This window comes from Girardinichthys multiradiatus, chromosome 6 (assembly GCF_021462225.1).
Source record: "Girardinichthys multiradiatus isolate DD_20200921_A chromosome 6, DD_fGirMul_XY1, whole genome shotgun sequence".
Taxonomy (NCBI): Eukaryota; Metazoa; Chordata; class Actinopteri; order Cyprinodontiformes; family Goodeidae; genus Girardinichthys; species Girardinichthys multiradiatus.
The window spans coordinates 32,548,108-32,565,262 of NC_061799.1; the positions used below are offsets into that span (position 1 = coordinate 32,548,108).

Sequence of the window (17,155 nt, forward strand, 5' to 3'; positions counted from 1 at the left end):
ATTTATCCTCCTACTTTTGGTTACTTTACAAGAAAATAGTAAAAATAAAACAGTTTGTCACATAAACAAGTAGTTGAGCATAAACATAAGATTCCCAAACATCTGTTAGCTGGAAATGTGGCAGATAGTAGATGATTAACAGATTGATGTTGCATTTCTCAGGTTATGTGTCAGGTCTTTGTCGGTTTGTTTGTCTTCGAATGTTCATCTGCTTTAGATAGTTTTTTTGCGAGTGAAACCTTTCCTTTCTTCCCCGATTTGTCAATATTCTAATTTTCTAAACACACTGTCATAATCTGGTAAAAGGACTGGACACAAAATCAGAAAAAAAAACTAGCAAAACCCTGAGAAACTGTTGATCAACATCACCTTAAAATATTTTGAGGCAAGCCATAAAGACAGAGCCAGTTTAAGACTTTTTCACAGTTCTTCAACATTTGAAGTACAACCCAGCCTTCCTTTACAAACACTGCTTGATTAACACAGCTCTGTTTACTGTTGAAAATTCCCGAGCCTTTTGTAGTTACTAGAAGAGTATGCAGATGTTTTCATTTCACACGGGAGGGGCATCTTAATTTGAATCTTTCTGTGTGATAACTCAAATAGCAGGTTTTTGAAAAAGAGCATACGAGACTAGTATGGACACATCTTAACTGTCAGCACTAGAGTAGAAAAAAAAAAATAATCTGCCACAATCGATCTGCTGATAAGCGAACTCGTACCATTGTGCGTCACACTGCAGGCTTGACTTTACTCATATGAGCCCAGAAAGGCACCACTCAACTTTATTATTCCTCCATATAACTTGCAGCAGAAGCTACAAGATGTTCATTTGCCGATTTAACCCAGGACTGGTTTTTACAACTGCAATGAGTGTGTGGGAATGAAAGTGGGAAATATCTCAAACATATCAACATGTTCCTCTCACTTAGGGCTGCAATACCAGAGAATATTTCCCATGAAAGCCAACAGTTCATTTGTTTTTTTACAGATTTTTCATATTGAAAAAAACAGGAACAAATGCTCAGCTGATCTGATTTGTACAACACACATCATTAAGCCAGATTAAAATATTTGAAGCAGTTTACAAAATACGAACAGGTCCGATTAATTCTGTGCGAAACTTTAGTGGAACCTGTTTTCTTAATACGTTTAGGTGATTACTTCTTAAAAGAGAAATGTCAAGCATTTTCAGGTTCTGCCTTCCAAGATGTGAGGATACTGTGGTCCAATTCTGACTGAATGGGACCACAGGTGAATTCCTCCGTTCACCCCCACCGAACCACACACACAACCAAATACATAACCACTGCCCCCCGACGAAGCCCATTCTGCACAAAAACAGCTACCTTTTACCATGAGACTTATCAGCAACATTAGTAACAAACAAATAGACATTTTAATGTTACACTTGTGTTTTTTAAAAAGAAATGTTTATTAGATAGATTTATTTAATGCTTTCTCAGACTAAGGTATTGAGGTATTGCTACACCCCCCAATAAATATGATATTTTTGTGTTTTCAGAAAAAGAATAAAAGGACTGAAATTGTGTATCAAAACTCTGTTCAGTATAAAGCATTCTTTCACATTTTGAACAACAGATGGTCAAATGCTGTCCAGATCATTTATTAACCTAAAAAATAAAATAAAATGGGCTTTTAATTTAGCGTTAAAAATAGAAATTATAAATGCTTGTGACAGTGTCAGTGGCTTCCTACAGCTGTGACCTACCTCTAACACCGGTCCGGCCCCCAGGATGGCTCGCTCCACTCCACCAGAGTACGTTCCCTGGCTGAGTGTAGTCAGGCAGTGGATGAGGTAGCTGCTGCTCTCTGTCTTCCCCGATCCACTCTCACCAGATATCATAATGCACTGGTTCACCTGCCTGTTCAGCATGGTTCTGAAGGCCACGTCGGCTATGGCAAATATATGGGGACTCAGTTTGCCTAGCGGCTGGTTCTCATACAGCTTCACATATTTTGGATTGTAATAAAGATGTAGAAACTTATTGGGATTGATGGCGATGAGGATGTTGCTGATGTAGGTGTAGATTTTGTGCTTAAAGAAGCGCTGGCGTAAGACCTGCAGGACTTCCTCCTCGGTCACAGAGGAGAGGTTGCAGAGGTCATCAGAGTCTTCTTTAGAAGTTCCTACTTGCTTTGCTTCATTGCTGCTCAGCTGCAGGATAAAATAGTACCCCTGGCTCCTATGGTGCCACTTCTGTGTCTCTGGGGGCCACAGCAGGACCCGCAGCAAAATGTTGTCTTCATCTTCAAGCGGTGTCTCCTTGCTCCCTCTTCCCCTCACCTCCAGCAAGCTGTAGGTCTGGCTGGAGTCCGAGTCCAAGTCCAGGGCAACCACAGCATTGTGGATCACAGTCTTCACTGTGTCCTTGATGCCGATCTGCAGGGGACAGTAGTCTTCTGTCTCCTGAGGTAACCGGGGGTAGATTTGCACAACACGGGCTTCTTCATCATGGTGAGGGGTCCCAGGTCCATCTGTAGTGCTCATCCTGATCCAGAGACGGGCTTCTGCATAACTCACCGCCCACCATGCACTGTAAAAATCACGCACAATAGAAATCAAACTACATATTTAGGTAAAATAAAAAAATAAACAATAATATGAAAATATCTGAGAAAGCTTGGATGGAGTCAGAGATTTTGGTACCTCTGGGAAACATCTGTCAAAAGACTTAAAATGAATTAATCTTTTATTGCAATAGCATAATTTCACACAGAAAAAGTGATATAGTGATACGTATATAACAAAAAACTTTTTTAAACAAAATAACCAGTGGAAACATTATTGGCATCCCTGTTGGCAGCCAGAGACAGTGCTGCCCTGGGTGAGCCCCCCTTTTGGCGACCCGTTTGCCAAGACCTACTTTCATCAAATTTCCTGCTTGCCTCTTAATTTAGCACCGAGGTAGAGAGGATGTCATAGTTCAACTGGAGCTCGAGTCCACGTGGATCCAGTATCACTGACACCACCAAGCAACCATGGCTCCTGAAAACCAATCCAAACGCAGGAAATCCTCCCAGATTGTGGGGTCTGGGTAAATTCTGGGCAGCCCGGTCAGGTTACCTGTCAGCAGCAAACAGGAGGCAACTGCTCACCTGGGGGTATAGCATTACCAAAAAAATGCAATACAAGACCACTTTAGGCCAAAACTGAGATAAAAAGACAATATTTTTTAAAACTGGTGCCTGTGAACCCCCCTTCTAATGCCGCCTTGGTCAAGTGACCATTTTGCTTATATATTAAAAAAAAAACCACCTCTGCTGATTGCAAAGACCAATACATACTACAAGAACAAAGAAATGTATTATATTAATAGAGGTGGCAAAACAAGAACACTTCTTTCTAACCAGGACATTTCATATTTCACAAGAACTTGGCTGCAGAACTCTTGGAAAGCCTCATAAGTACCTCCTACTGCAGCATTTGAATATAAACGTTGTCTGGCACCATGCAAGAAAATGTCAAGATGACATTAAGAATGAGCTGCAAAAACTCTCAAAGCAGGTCTACAAGAACATAATGATGGGATTTTGTTCTCATCACCCTGGGACAGAAAACAACTTTTTATTTCTTTCCATTCTTGATATGTCACATGTTTGGACCATGCAGAGAGAGGAATCCCCCACTGGGGGTCATGAATCAACAAATGGGGGGTGTTGAGATCCTCTTCAATGTTAAAAACATATCTATATTTAAAAAAATGCAACACAGACCTACTAATAAAAAGATAAAAACAATATATTGTTAGCCTCATAGCATAATTGAGTCATAATATTTGCAAATATGGTTTAAGCAATGACTTTACTGAAATGCTAGTCATGAGTCTTTTCCACCATTTGCCAAAAGCTAAAACGTTTCAGAACCACTGCTCTAGATCGTCCAGGGTCATTGGTCTTCTCTTTCTGATTTCTTCACCTCAATTGACCACAGATGTTTTTTTTCATTTGAATCTTGGTCTGGGAACTAACTTCTTCATAAAGGAAAGGTATTTCTGTGCCCAGTGAGCCATTTCTGCTAATTTGGACATGTATTTTGATCATTAACTAGCTAAGACCCGATAAAGGCCCATTTTGAGTTTGTTGGTAAAATCGACCAGATTTGTATTTAAATGTCCCTGAATTCCCAAGAGTGCATCATTTGGCCATGCAATACAAATGGTAAATGAAATGAACTGAACTTATATAGCGCTTTTCCAGTCATACAGACCACTCGAAGCGCTTTACACTAGAGCCACATTCACCCAATCGCACTCACTAACGCTCACACATTCATACACCGATACGCAGATCGGTAGGGGTTAAGTGTCTTGCCCAGGGGCACATCGACATATGGCAAGAGGAAGCTGGAATCGAACCCACAACCTTCTAATTGCAAGATGACTACTCTTCCTACTGAGCGACAGTCACCGGCAGGATTCATTGAGGGCCTTTGAGTGATAAAGGGGCCCACAGCATCACAGATCCTCCACCATACTTTACAGCAGACATACTTTTTCAAATAATTCTTTGCTTCATGGCAGACCCACCCTGAATATCTGTTGATGAAAAGTCTTAGTCTCAAACCAATTAAAACGCAGTGAAATTGCCCCTTTAATTTAGCCCTAAATTTGAAGCCACAAATGAAATGCCACATTTTCACTGGTAGATAAAAGTTTGACACAAGGTACGTATCAGAACAAGGACCACATGGTTCCTCACCCTGTCAGCAGCTGACAGACGGTGGTCAGAAGCCATCCAGAGTATAGCCCATCAGTACAGGAAAAAAGCTGACATGTATGAATGACCCTATTGCCTTGGCGGAGGTCCATGAGTGCTTTTTTAGTTTACATATTATTTCAGAGGTTATGACGCAATGCAACTTACAAAAAGAGACAGGCCCACAGTGTTGCAAATCTGTTTTGTTTTATACCAAACCACCTTATTTGGTGCTGAAAAGCTCAATCTCTCCAGACTAAGGGAAATGGTTCCAGTTGAATTAGCATTTGGCAAACTTTAAATGCTTACATTTGTGATGGTAGGAGAGAAATGACTTTTTTGTGTTATGCCTTCCAAACAACCTGTTCGCATTTGGACACAATCCGTGTCACGTCATATATGAACCCCAGGGAAACAGAGAGTTACGGGTTACTACTGATTACAAGATCCTAGAACCCTTAACCATAAATAGAAAAGCGCTTCATTTACATTTATGCTATAGAGATTAGTAGGGGGTGCCAATAATTCTGCCAAGGTTATAAAAAAAAAAAAGTTATTTCATCTTGATTTTTTCCCCACTCAATAAATGTGCTCATATTAATGTTAGGATATTTCTAGATTTTTTTTTAGATAAGATTATGCCACTGCAGTTAAATATTATTTTAAAGCCGTTATTCACATTGTTGCCTGTTTTACTTAGTCTACAATTCCAGTTATAGCACGCCTGCCTAGAAAACTATTAATCATGCTATAACCAGCATAATCCCAAAACACAGGCATCTATGTAAAACAACAAACAGTAACAGGTGTGAAACAGGCAATAAATGTCAAAGTCCTACCTTTAAGGAAAGTGTCTCATTCCTTCTTTAAAACACACTGACAGTGGAGAAAAACAAAAAGCTCTGCACTTCTGTATGACGTTAACAAACTCCTGTCATACAAGTTCAGAAAAGAAAACATCAAAAAAAAAAAAAAAAAAAAAAAAAAAAAAGAAGATCAACTGAAACTCCTTACAAAGCGAAACAAAGACGTGAAATGCCAATAAAGAGTTTCCAGTCATAAAAATAAATGTTTGTCTATATTTATGGCCGCCTTTCTTTCCGTAAAAGCCAGTTTCTCTGTGAAAAGTGCAGGATTGAGTCTTCTCGTCGTTTCAGGCGGAAAGTTGTCGCTACTTCCTACATTTCTTCACACATACACACACACACACACACACACACACACACACACACACACACACACACACACACACACACACACACACACACACACACACCCGTTGACGAGGTGGGAATTAATGGATAATTTCCCTCCGAGTGAACTTGAAATCTCCAGAGGCTTAAAAACAGATCAAACCTAAGCTTAAAAGCAAAAGCAAAAAAGAAAAAAAAACCTCACCGTCGACGTCAAAATTATTAAATAGAAGCTCACAGTCGAAAGATAATTGACCTAATTTGTGGTACAGGTGAGCTGTGGGCTTTGCGCGCCCCCGTGTGGTGCCTTGAGGTGTTACAATGAGATCAGAACTCACCAAGAAACTCTCATCTTCAAGCGTTTTTCTTTTGTACTCCTAAACCTTATTTTAGCGTCAAAAATAAATAAAGAAATTACATAAATAGGTTATAGTATGATAGGAAGCTTATTTGTACCTTTGACTTTTTTCACAAGATTGTAGATTATAGTAATTATGATAATAATAAAAGCTAAAAAGCCTAAAGTAATTTATTTCACACAATGTGGTGGTAATCAGATTTTGCAAGTTGATTTAATCTGGGGATTAAAGCCGTTTTATATTTCCAGCTCAGTTGTCTCATCTCCTGTGACCCTTCCTCACATCCTTTTGTTGACAAACACCAGAAAGACACATAAATAGACGGCTTTAGAGCAGTTCAATGACAAAACAAACCAGTCTATAATTCTCAGCATGCAAAATAAGCAATGTTGCATTTAAAGTAGTTTTGTGACCAGCAAAACTTTGAATGCATAGCCTTTACATTATTGTGGCTGCATTATCTTATTATTTTGCCACCCTTTTCCTGTTTTTGCCAGGAATTTCCTGGTTTCTAAATCACAGGTGAAAACTAATATATATTTTAAAAATAATTATAAATTAGAGATATTCTCATTCACACACGTTGCTAAGACATCGTAGATGGAAAGTTCTTTTCTGCAAAACCCTAGCATGTGCTGTGTGGACAAAAACAAAAACAAAAAAGCCAAACTCCTGGTATATATTTTAAAACTTCTAGTTACACCAATTTTAAAGAGCTGGATTATTTATTACCGTATAAAGGAATAAAGATGCAATAGGTTCACTTGTTAATGCTTGATTTATCTTTTAAAACCTTTGCTGATGCAGTAACTTTTGACGCTGTCAAACATAATCAGGGCTCATCTTTAATACAATAGACTCTTTACTTCAGCTTGATTAGGTTTCTTTTCACACTGTTAAGTAAGAAAAGGTTATTGCAATTGTGACAAAACAGTGTAGCAGCATCTCTGTGGACTTTGAAATAATGTTTTTAATTAATCTGTATATGTCAAAGTTGCAATCAACAAATTCTTACAAAGGGTTTCTAATTAAAAGTAATGGACATTAAACCATTTTGTGTAATAATTTACATGTGGGTTGTTACCAGCTCTGATATTTAAAGCTTCTGTCCTCATGTTTGTTTGAGTGTGAAAACATGAGAAGCCCCAAAGAAAACATTTAGCCCATAATGCAAAAGAACCGACAGTGAAGCTCAGAGCGGTTTACGTGTCACAGAGGTGGCCACATTCAAATTTCTTGTAACATAATGAGGACTAAAATTAGCTTGTGCGATGTGTGTGGTACAATCATGCAAATATTTTTTCGTTGTAAAGGAAAAGGAGGTTGTGGTTTTTTACATGTGGTTCCAGTTGGAAGTCCACATACATTCATCATGGGAAACATTTGCACATTATTTTTCTGCCATTTATTTATTTTTATCACAATTTACAACTTTTAAAAACAAGAATCAGGTGCCAATCAAGCTTCAATTTATTGAGGATTCTTAGTGAGTTTAATTGTGATTCACACAGGATCAAAGTATTATAATACATGGTCTCTCATGTATTCATGCACTCCTAACACACTCCTACTAATACTTTCTTATATGTCCTTTGCAATGAACAGATCAATTTATTGTTGTAAACAAGGTCTTGGCATTATTTTAGCTGAATGTTTGAAAACTTTTATTCAGTTCATTTCACTTGGCTGGTTTCCTTCTACGGACCACACGTTTGAACATAGTTGATTAATTTTCCTTGGGTTCAGAGCTCAATGCATGTCCACTTTGTCCATTCCTGAACCAGTTTTAATGTGAACACCCAACTTTATCCAAATATACCCATATAGTTGTTTGTCTTTATTATTCTATCAATCATGCAATGCATGAGGCACTTAGCAATGAAACATACCCTCAGCATCGTGGTGCCACCACCGTGCTTGACAGTTGGCACACTGTTATTATGTTTGAAAGGCTCCCCTTGACTCCTGCAAGCATACTTATGCTCATTATGGCCAAACAGCTTAATCTTTGTCTCTTCTAAATAAAATGTTTCTCCTAAAGACATCTGGCTGTTACGTCCATGCAGACATAAAGCTTTACACACTGTGGACAATGACACTGGTGTTGCAGTCACTTCCAGCCATGGTGATATGAGCCTTAGTGGTTCCTGGGTTGTTTCTGGACATCTGAACCTGGGATGCCTTTAAAAGTTGTGTAAGGGATGGCCAGATGGGAGCTTCTAATAATCCTGGTGTTGCATACCAAAAGCATTTGTTTAGGTATGTTTCCATGGTGAAACGAAGTTAATGTCTAGTAAATAATCTCAGTTCTTCTTAGGAAATTGCTAAACAACTTAATGGTCTGCAAGTTCATGTTTTTAGCTGCCTATACACCAAAATTCAATCAATTCAATTCATAGTAACATGTTGTTTTTAGCTTCCTCAGAAGTTTGCGTCCCCAAGAGTGTTTATCTAGTTTTCTTCTACATTTTTTTTTCCCCAAGCAAAAACTAGATTGAAACTCACTAAGAATGACAATAACACAAAAATGACCTAAGTGGTAATGAATAAAAATGGACAAACCTTTTTGAAGGAAATAAAATCCATTTAGATTTAATCTTAGTTGTTCAGAATGGCAGGATGGGTTGGAAAACTAGCAAATGAGACTAAATCCCCTTGAGTTGTAGAAAGAAGGCATTTGCTCACATCCAGCATGAGCTGGAACCTTTGCAGCTAGAAACTCTAAACTAGTTCCAATAAATGTCAACAGAAAAGAGCAGACATGGGATTGTTTTCTGTGCCATATTGCCAAAAGTATTTGCTTACCATTTAAATGTTGAATTTAGGTGTTCCAATCACTTACATGGGCACATGTGTGTAAAATCAGCACATAAGCATTCATACTGCTGCTACAAATATTTGTGAAAAAATGGGTCGGTCTCAGGAGCTCAGTGAATTCGAGAACGACCTTTAATTTATTCCAGCAGGGAAATTTCCTAGCTACTATAAATTCTACTCTAAACTGTTAGTGGCATTGTAAGTGGAAGTGGTACGCCAAGTAAAATCACAGAGTGGGGTCTGCAGACGCAGAGGAGCATAATGCGCACAGGTCACCAAAATACTGCAGAGTCCATAGCTATAGACCTTCAAATTTCATGTGGCATTCAGATTAGTTCAAGAACAGTGTGTAGGGAGCTTCAAGGAAAGGGTCTCCATGGTCGAGCAGCTGCATTCAAGCTTCATACCACGCCAAGTCTCACACCAATACAAAGCATTCCGGGGCAGTACTTTCAACCCTTTCAGCCATTACTTGATAATGTAAACTACACTGTAAACAGTCAAAAGTCATTTATGCTATCTTAAGTTAAGTTAAACATCATAAATATGCAGTTACATGTTCAATGAAAAAGACATAACATTTTAATGCAATGATCTGTATATGTGTTCCTTATTTTTTGGCAAATGTCTGCAGATTTTATCCACAGGAATATGGCTCAAGGTGAGGAGTAATTGTTCTCACAGCAACCTCAACACTCCAGGTTATCTAAAATCAATAGCACGTCTTTCGATCATCATTTCTGCTTATGCTAATGCAACGCCTGTCCTTTCAGGTATTTAATGACTGCAGAGGTGTCGAGCTCTTGTATCCCAATTTAGCGAAGATGCTTGCCGACACCCCGACAGCTTATTATAGCATGACGAATGAAGAGAGGCAACGCAAAGTGTTACTCAGCAGAAATCAGCTGCTGCTGATAACGACTACCTGCAGAGGCAGCCAGATTCGCCCACACAGGAGGACAAATTAGGGCAGGCGAGTGCACACTTCATCACTCCCTATGAGACTCTTTAAAATGAATACAAATGTTTGTGATGATCTTTGATGTGTTAGTGGTAATGGCTTTGATGGAGAAACTGATGGACTCTCATTAGGTGTCACACTTGTTCCTGCTGGACTGAGCCAGTTCTGCAAAGATACACTGATTCCAGTTCAGTAGGCACATGAGTAAACAACCCAAGTACAGCACAGTTTCACCTATTCCCCAAATAATTGAGAGGATACATTTTAACAAGCACTAGCTCTATTTTAAACTTAACTAAGTTATCCCCATTTAAACGTACCTTCATTGTGATAAAAAACAACCACTCACAAATCACACTAATTTAACCTTTTGCTATTCATCACAGCCTAATTATTAGCATTTTTCTTCTTTATGAATCCCCCATAAATCAGAAGAAACTGACTTCTACATAATATGTCAGGACATGCAAAGGCTTTTACAGCATTCCTCTTCTCCTTACAGTACAGGTGCTATTTAATGATGCTCATCCCTCTCTCTTATGGACAGCCGGGACCCTTAGGTATGCAGTCGCTGATTTTTTCATGTCAGACACTGAACTTAGCCACTGTGAACAAATCCTGTTTTTACCGATGCTCACTAATGAGCTAAGTTCTGCGTCTTTAGAAAATGCTAATTTTGTAGGTGTTCCGAGTGGGAAACAAACTGTGTTTCTCCTTCTGTAAGATAAAAAAAAAATTATCAAACAACTTATGAACTTTTAAATGGAGATTGTGGATCTGCTTGATGTGGTACACTCAGTCTGGTTAAAGTAATAAGCTCTGTGGCTTTCATGCTGAGATTTATCCAAAGTGGCTAGCCAAACAATATAATTACTGTTTAATTTCAAATATAATAACTGTATAACCTTTTTCTTATCTTTCATTTGTATAAACAAAATAATGATAAATAATAATTTAGACTTTATTGATCTCACAATGGAGAAATTGTGCTCTGCATTTAACCCATCCCTTAGGGAGTGGTGGGCCATTTTGCAGCGCCTGGGGAGTATTTAGGGGCTAAGGGTCTTGCTCAGGGACCCAGAGTGGCAGCCTGTGGGATTTGAACCAGGGTACTTGTGGCCTCTCCACGATGCAAATGCCCTGTTCTCTAACCACTATCCCACCACTCAACTCAAAAAGTGTGATTTTGCTTCTTATTGGCAATAAGAAAGACGTCAGTCCTATTAGTGGACAAAAGCTGCACTGTGGAAATTTCTACATCATATTTTAAAGATTATAGTGCAAAATACAATTGAAGATCTGGAGCAAAAGGTTGATTTTCCAAACATCTACGAGACCAGGAAAAGCCCAGGAACGTACTGTCTTGGAAGAATTTTCACAAATCCTTACCTGCCGCACAATTCAAAGGTTTACTCCACTCTTGGCAAATTTAGCACGCATTGATGAGATGCAGCCTATGAATGATAGCTGTCTATATCTATCTATCTATCTATCTATCTATCTATCTATCTATCTATCTATCTATCTATCTATCTATCTATCTATCTATCTATCTATCTATCTATCTATCTATCTATCTATCTATCTATCTATCTATCTATCTATCTATCTATCTATCTATCTATCTATCTATCTATCTATCTATCTATCTATCTATCTATCTATCTATCTATCTATCTATCTATCTATCTATCTATCTATCTATCTATCTATCTATCTATCTATCTATCTATCTATCTATCTATCTATCTATCTATCTATCTATCTATCTATCTATCTATCTATCTATCTATCTATCTATCTATCTATCTATCTATCTATCTATCTATCTATCTATCTATCTATCTATCTATCTATCTATCTATCTATCTATCTATCTATCTATCTATCTATCTATCTATCTATCTATCTATCTATCTATCTATCTATCTATCTATCTATCTATCTATCTATCACATTATTTTTACTTTTAAAATAATATTTTGCCCCTGATTATTTAAAGTAAAGTAAATGTTATTTATTTTCTTTGTTTCTGCTGTAAGGACATTTGATTTTTATGACTCCAATAAGTAATTTCCACTGGTTGGGGTTTGCTATCCAAACCAACCTGGCCCTATGTGAAAAAGTTATTTTTCACATTTCCCCTAAACCTAACAACTGATTGCCACCCTTGGTGGCAACAACTGCCATCAAGCGTTCGTGATAACTGGTAATAAGTCTTTAAATCGCTGTGGAAGAACATAAATGGCCTGTTTAAGGTCATGCCATAGCAGCTCAATCAGTTTCATGTCCGGACTTTGAGTAGGCCACTCTAAAACCCTAACATATTTTTAATCGATTCAAAGTTGGACTTGCTGGTGTATGTCAGTTTATTGTTTTGCTGCATCATTTAATTGCAGTTGAGCTTAAAGTCATAAATGCTTCCATCAATAATGGCAAGTTGTCAAAGTCCTGAAGTAGCAAAGCAGTCCCAGACCATCAAACTACCACCGCCATGTTTGACTGCTGGTGCAATGTTCTTTTTCTGAATTGCTGTGTTAGGGTTGGTTAAATTAATCTCCCCTTTCAAAAAAATTTGGTTAATCAAAGTTAATTTATGAATTAACAATGTCTGGCAATCACTTTCTCACACAGTCAGGGTGGTTTGGATAGCTTTCCCTGCCTTAATGAATGAAAACATAAATTAAAAACAGAATTTTTGATTTACCCAGGTTGTCTTTGTCTGACTTTAAACCTAGTTTGCTCTAAAACATTTAAGTGTGGCACAGAAATCAACAGAAAAACAAAAACTGAATAAATCTGTGACGGGCAAAACTTTTTTCACAGTCTTGTACATTCATATAAACTAGACTAGACTAAGCTACTTCATTGTTAACTTAAAGCTAGATTATTGCTCAACAACTATAAAGATTGGTAAAGAAAAAATAATACATTTAAAAGTCTATTCTTGTCCATGACATTTAATGAAAGCTTCTTGAAACTCATAAATTTCAAGACAAGAAGGTGTAATTATAGACTTCAAACTCAAATATCAGCTTTCTCCTTTCATGCGATGGGCCCCATTCTCCAGCTGCAACAGGACTCGGCCCTCTTAGTAGGTTTGAGCCTCAGGACCCAGAGCTCAGTTTTCAGAATAAATGGTTCTTCCACCCAAACAGAGGCATGATGACATCAGCCCAACAGTCTAATGTGTTTGTGCAGCCTTGATGTGGAGTCAGTAAAGTTGTAAAGAGAGATGCATCAGATCATTTACTCCTTCATGCTTATTGAAATATCAAGATTTCTCCAATAGCCTCATAATCCATCCAATGTGGTTTAAACATAATTAAAAACACTTAAACATCACTGAGTAATTTCAGCAAATTCATCACACTTTTGGATTTTCCTGTGTGCACATTCCCACAAAACTTGTTAATCAAACTAAATAGTCGGATTAGTTTCAAGGGTATCCGTGTCCAAAGTTACCTGAGCATAAATGCCATTATGTCATTTTTCTCCCTATTCTTAAAAGAGGAAGAAGAAAAGGCAGCTGCAGCCTTTGTCACGACGCCCTCTCCTCCTCCTCCCTTTCCTCCTCCTCTCTCTCCTTTCCTGTGGAGAAAAAGTGTAATGATCCATCTTGAGCTTAAATAAGCAGGGCGACAAAAGCCGCGCTATCACCTTCACACGTGAGTTAGTTCGGCCTCTCCAGACTTGTTCAGCTCAGGTTAATGGTCTCTTTAAGAACAGCAAAAAAAGGGACAAAGAGGGGCTCAGACAAAAGCAGTCTACTTTGACACGAACATATCCAGAAAATAAAAAAACAGAATGAGAAGAAACAAAGTTGCTATTCATGTTGAAGACACATTATAGGGATTTATTTGTTGTATTAGAAGAAAGAAAAACAAACCTTTACCGAGTTCGCCATAAAGGCTCCTGTTAAAACATGTGAATCTCGTCTTACCTGGAAAAAAAGCAGAGAGGGCCTAAAACCTTTTCTTCTGGATCTTCTGTTTGGTGTTGCATGTTCTTAGCTTCGTTCTGCTTCTCAAGCTGCTCACTGTGAGGCGAGCGTGTGTGTAACTGAGGAACAGAGCATGTGTGAAAACAGAGACAGCACATAAGAGGAGGAGGAGAAGGGAGAGAGAAGAGAGGAGGAGGCTGATGATGGGACAGGTGTGGAATTTACACACCCTGCCAGTAGCGAGCACTATTGGCATATTTGCTTCATGGTGATGAGTCACCCATGTTATAGCGGGAAGTGGGAGTTTCTGAGTGAGAGAGAAGGATCCTAATGGAAAGTAAAGAGCTGTAAAAGTTTGGCCAACTTGTTTACAGATCACAATCAGTTTGAGATTGTTACATTAGAGATTTTTTCTTGTATTTAAAGTAAAGCAAGATTTACTTGCTTTACTTTTGCTGCACAAAAAATCTTCAAGATTTAAATTATATGCAAAATCATCTCCCAGTGTCGATGCGATGAGAGGGATCTTTGCATATTCTCTCTATTTCATTCAGTTCTGTATTGGCTCTGTGCCCTCCTCTCTTCAGCTCACCCCACAGGTTCTCTACAGGATTAAGAGATGGAGACGGTCATAGAGGAAAGTTGATTTTGAGTCTGGTGAACCATTAGATTCCGTAGATTTGGCCAGATATTCTCAATGACCAACAGATCTCCATCGTTTGTTTTTCAGACAATGTCCTGGAACCCATGAAAGACAGTTGATTTTTTGATTTCTGTGTTGATTTGGCCATATGTTTTGGATCATTATCCTGCAGAAAGGTCAAAAGGTTAGCCATTTTCAGTAGTCTTTAATTTCTACACTGGGGTATGATTCATATATTTTTTACTTTTACTTCTTCCTATATTTGTTTAGAGATGGCTTTGATTTATCTAAAGTAAAAATATGCATGTTTGGTTATTTGTTTTTTTTTTATTGTTAGTACCTGTTCACTCATTTAGAAATTAACATTTATTTTCCAAAAAGTTTCTTCTTCGATAAACCAAAACTGCAACAAACCAGAAACTTCACTTTCAGTTTATTGATAAAGTCAACCATATTTTATATTTAAAACATCCAACACTCTTCCAAGATGTCTGGATGACAAGCCGGCACACAGCATTGCATATTCTCCACCATGCTTAACTCTGGGCACAGTGCTTTCTATCGTTAAACATCTCATTGGTATTTAGCACTCTCCACATGTTAACAATGGTGATGGTAGGACAGAAAAGGTTTTTTCCTAGAATGCATATTCTTCCTCAGCAGTATCTCCCATTTTTGGGGTTCCCCAGGGGTCCATAATGGGACCATTGCTGTTTGTTTTGTACGTGTTGCTGCTAGGTTCTATTTTTAGGAAGCAAAACCTTTCATTGTTTTGCCAATGACATTCAGATCCCAGTCAAATTGGGCAGCGGTGATGCACTAGGTCCCTTGTTAAACTATCTGGGTGAAACTAAAATCTGTTTGAGTTTAGATTTTCTCAAACTATACTGAAAGAAGACTGAGGTCATCTGGTTTGGAAAATCTGACCCCGCCGCACCCTTCCATTGCAGCCAATGCTCTTGTTTCTTTAACTACTAGCATTCCCTCTTGAATGAAGATCATCAAGTATCCCTGTAGTGTTTACAAATAGTTCAGAATGCTGCAGTTGAGTTTAAACATTTTAAAAAGGTCTCGCCCTGTCCTGTCTACCTGATCTCCTTAACATCCACATACCTTTGAGAGCACTCCGGTCAACCAGCCAGTCTCACATTTATGTTCCTAGATCAAGTTTAAAACATAGAGGTAATTGAGCATTTGCTGTGGAAAATCTTACCTCGACATGTGTGCACAGCTCAGAGGAAAGAATAATTTAAATGTCTTTTAAAATTCCCTCTCTTTTCCCTTGCCTCTGGTCGACTGAGTTTGAGAATCTAAATGGTTCTTAGAAATCTTAACTCCTCTGTGATTTTTACATTTTTATTACAGTTTTATTTACTCTATTTGTTATTTTATAATTGTTGGTGTAATTGTGAAGAACCTTGGTAAACGGTTATTTTTTTAATGTGCTATATAAATAAATTTGACATTGCCTCCCAACCAACCAGTTGACATGTAGATTGAGTATAATGGTCATTATAGAAACTTGGTAAGCTTAAAAAACATCTTCTGTACAGCTGTTTTAAACTTTCAATTACTGGGATATGGAAACGTCTAGACAAGAGGTTAATTTTATGGCACCCTTTTTCTAAATTATGAAGATCAACACACATGGCATGGCATGATCTCTTGCCTTTCCCATTTTGAAAGAGTGACTAAGAGAACTTGGCTTCTTTCTCCTATACTTTAGGACAACAGAAAGCAATTGATTACTAATAGGAAATTATTTAATAAATGCTATTATTATATCTATTTAAAAAAATAGGGCTGTTACTAAATGTGACAATGTGTTAATTGTGACATTTTGTGCTTCTTAAATATTTTATGTACTCAAATTAAAGATAGGATTGTTCAGTCTAATAATATTCTACTGCAAAAAAAGATTAATTTAATTTAAGGAGTTTTACACATCTTTTTCAGGGGAGATAATAAATGAGGAGGGTTTCATACCTCTATAAATGGAAGCAAAAAGGCAAATTAATGGGAAAGAATTGGATGGCCATGTAAACTTTATCTTTCTATCTTTCTATCAGAGCAGTAGAAATAGGATAAAGCATTAAAGGGTAATTAAGATTGGGATGTTTTCTGTAATTAAAACATCTGAGCTCAGTTTTGTCGTCAACTAAAACAAATTAACCTAATGTGTCATATAGTCCCCTCCTTGAACTGCCACCTTAACCTCGTGGAGGGGTTTGAGTGCTAGAATGATCCTAGAGGCTATGTTGTCTGGGGCTTAAATGCCCCTGGTAGGGTCTCCCATGTCAAACAGGCTCTAGGTGACGGGTCAGACAAAGAGCTGTTCAAGACACCTTCATGAGGACCACAAAATCGAGGCACGGTGGAGCTGGCTCTAGGGACGTCTAATGTCATCTTGCTCAGGGGGAAGGAGCCTGAGCTTGTGCGGGAGGTCGAGAGATATCAACTAGAAATAGTCGGGCTCACCTCCACGCACAGCGTGGGCTCTGGAACCCATCTCCTCGAGAG

At 38.1% G+C, this 17,155-nt stretch overlaps 1 protein-coding gene and 1 long non-coding RNA gene across 7 annotated transcripts in view; both read right to left on the reverse strand.

Moving 5' to 3' along the window:
• Positions 1-5,884, reverse strand: part of myo9b (myosin IXb) — a 43,496-nt gene extending 37,612 nt beyond the window's left edge. For 4 of the 6 annotated variants that reach the window (XM_047368634.1, XM_047368633.1, XM_047368630.1 and 1 more), the window contains exons 1-2: positions 5,559-5,882; positions 1,733-2,558 (exon numbers count right to left, since the gene is read on the reverse strand). In XM_047368634.1, coding sequence (XP_047224590.1) covers positions 1,733-2,512 — 780 coding nt within the window. In that variant the 5' untranslated portion in view covers positions 2,513-2,558; positions 5,559-5,882. Of the gene's footprint in view, positions 1-1,732; positions 2,559-5,558 lie in introns of all 6 variants that reach the window. The other 2 variants (XM_047368632.1, XM_047368631.1) reach the window with 2 other exon arrangements.
• A 7,107-nt stretch (positions 5,885-12,991) lies between these two features.
• Positions 12,992-14,126, reverse strand: LOC124869266. Its single transcript, XR_007038545.1, has 4 exons — positions 13,993-14,126; positions 13,710-13,766; positions 13,515-13,640; positions 12,992-13,251 (listed from the first exon to the last, which is right to left on the reverse strand). It is a non-coding gene; the product is annotated as an uncharacterized LOC124869266 (long non-coding RNA).
• Positions 14,127-17,155: the final 3,029 nt, after the last annotated feature.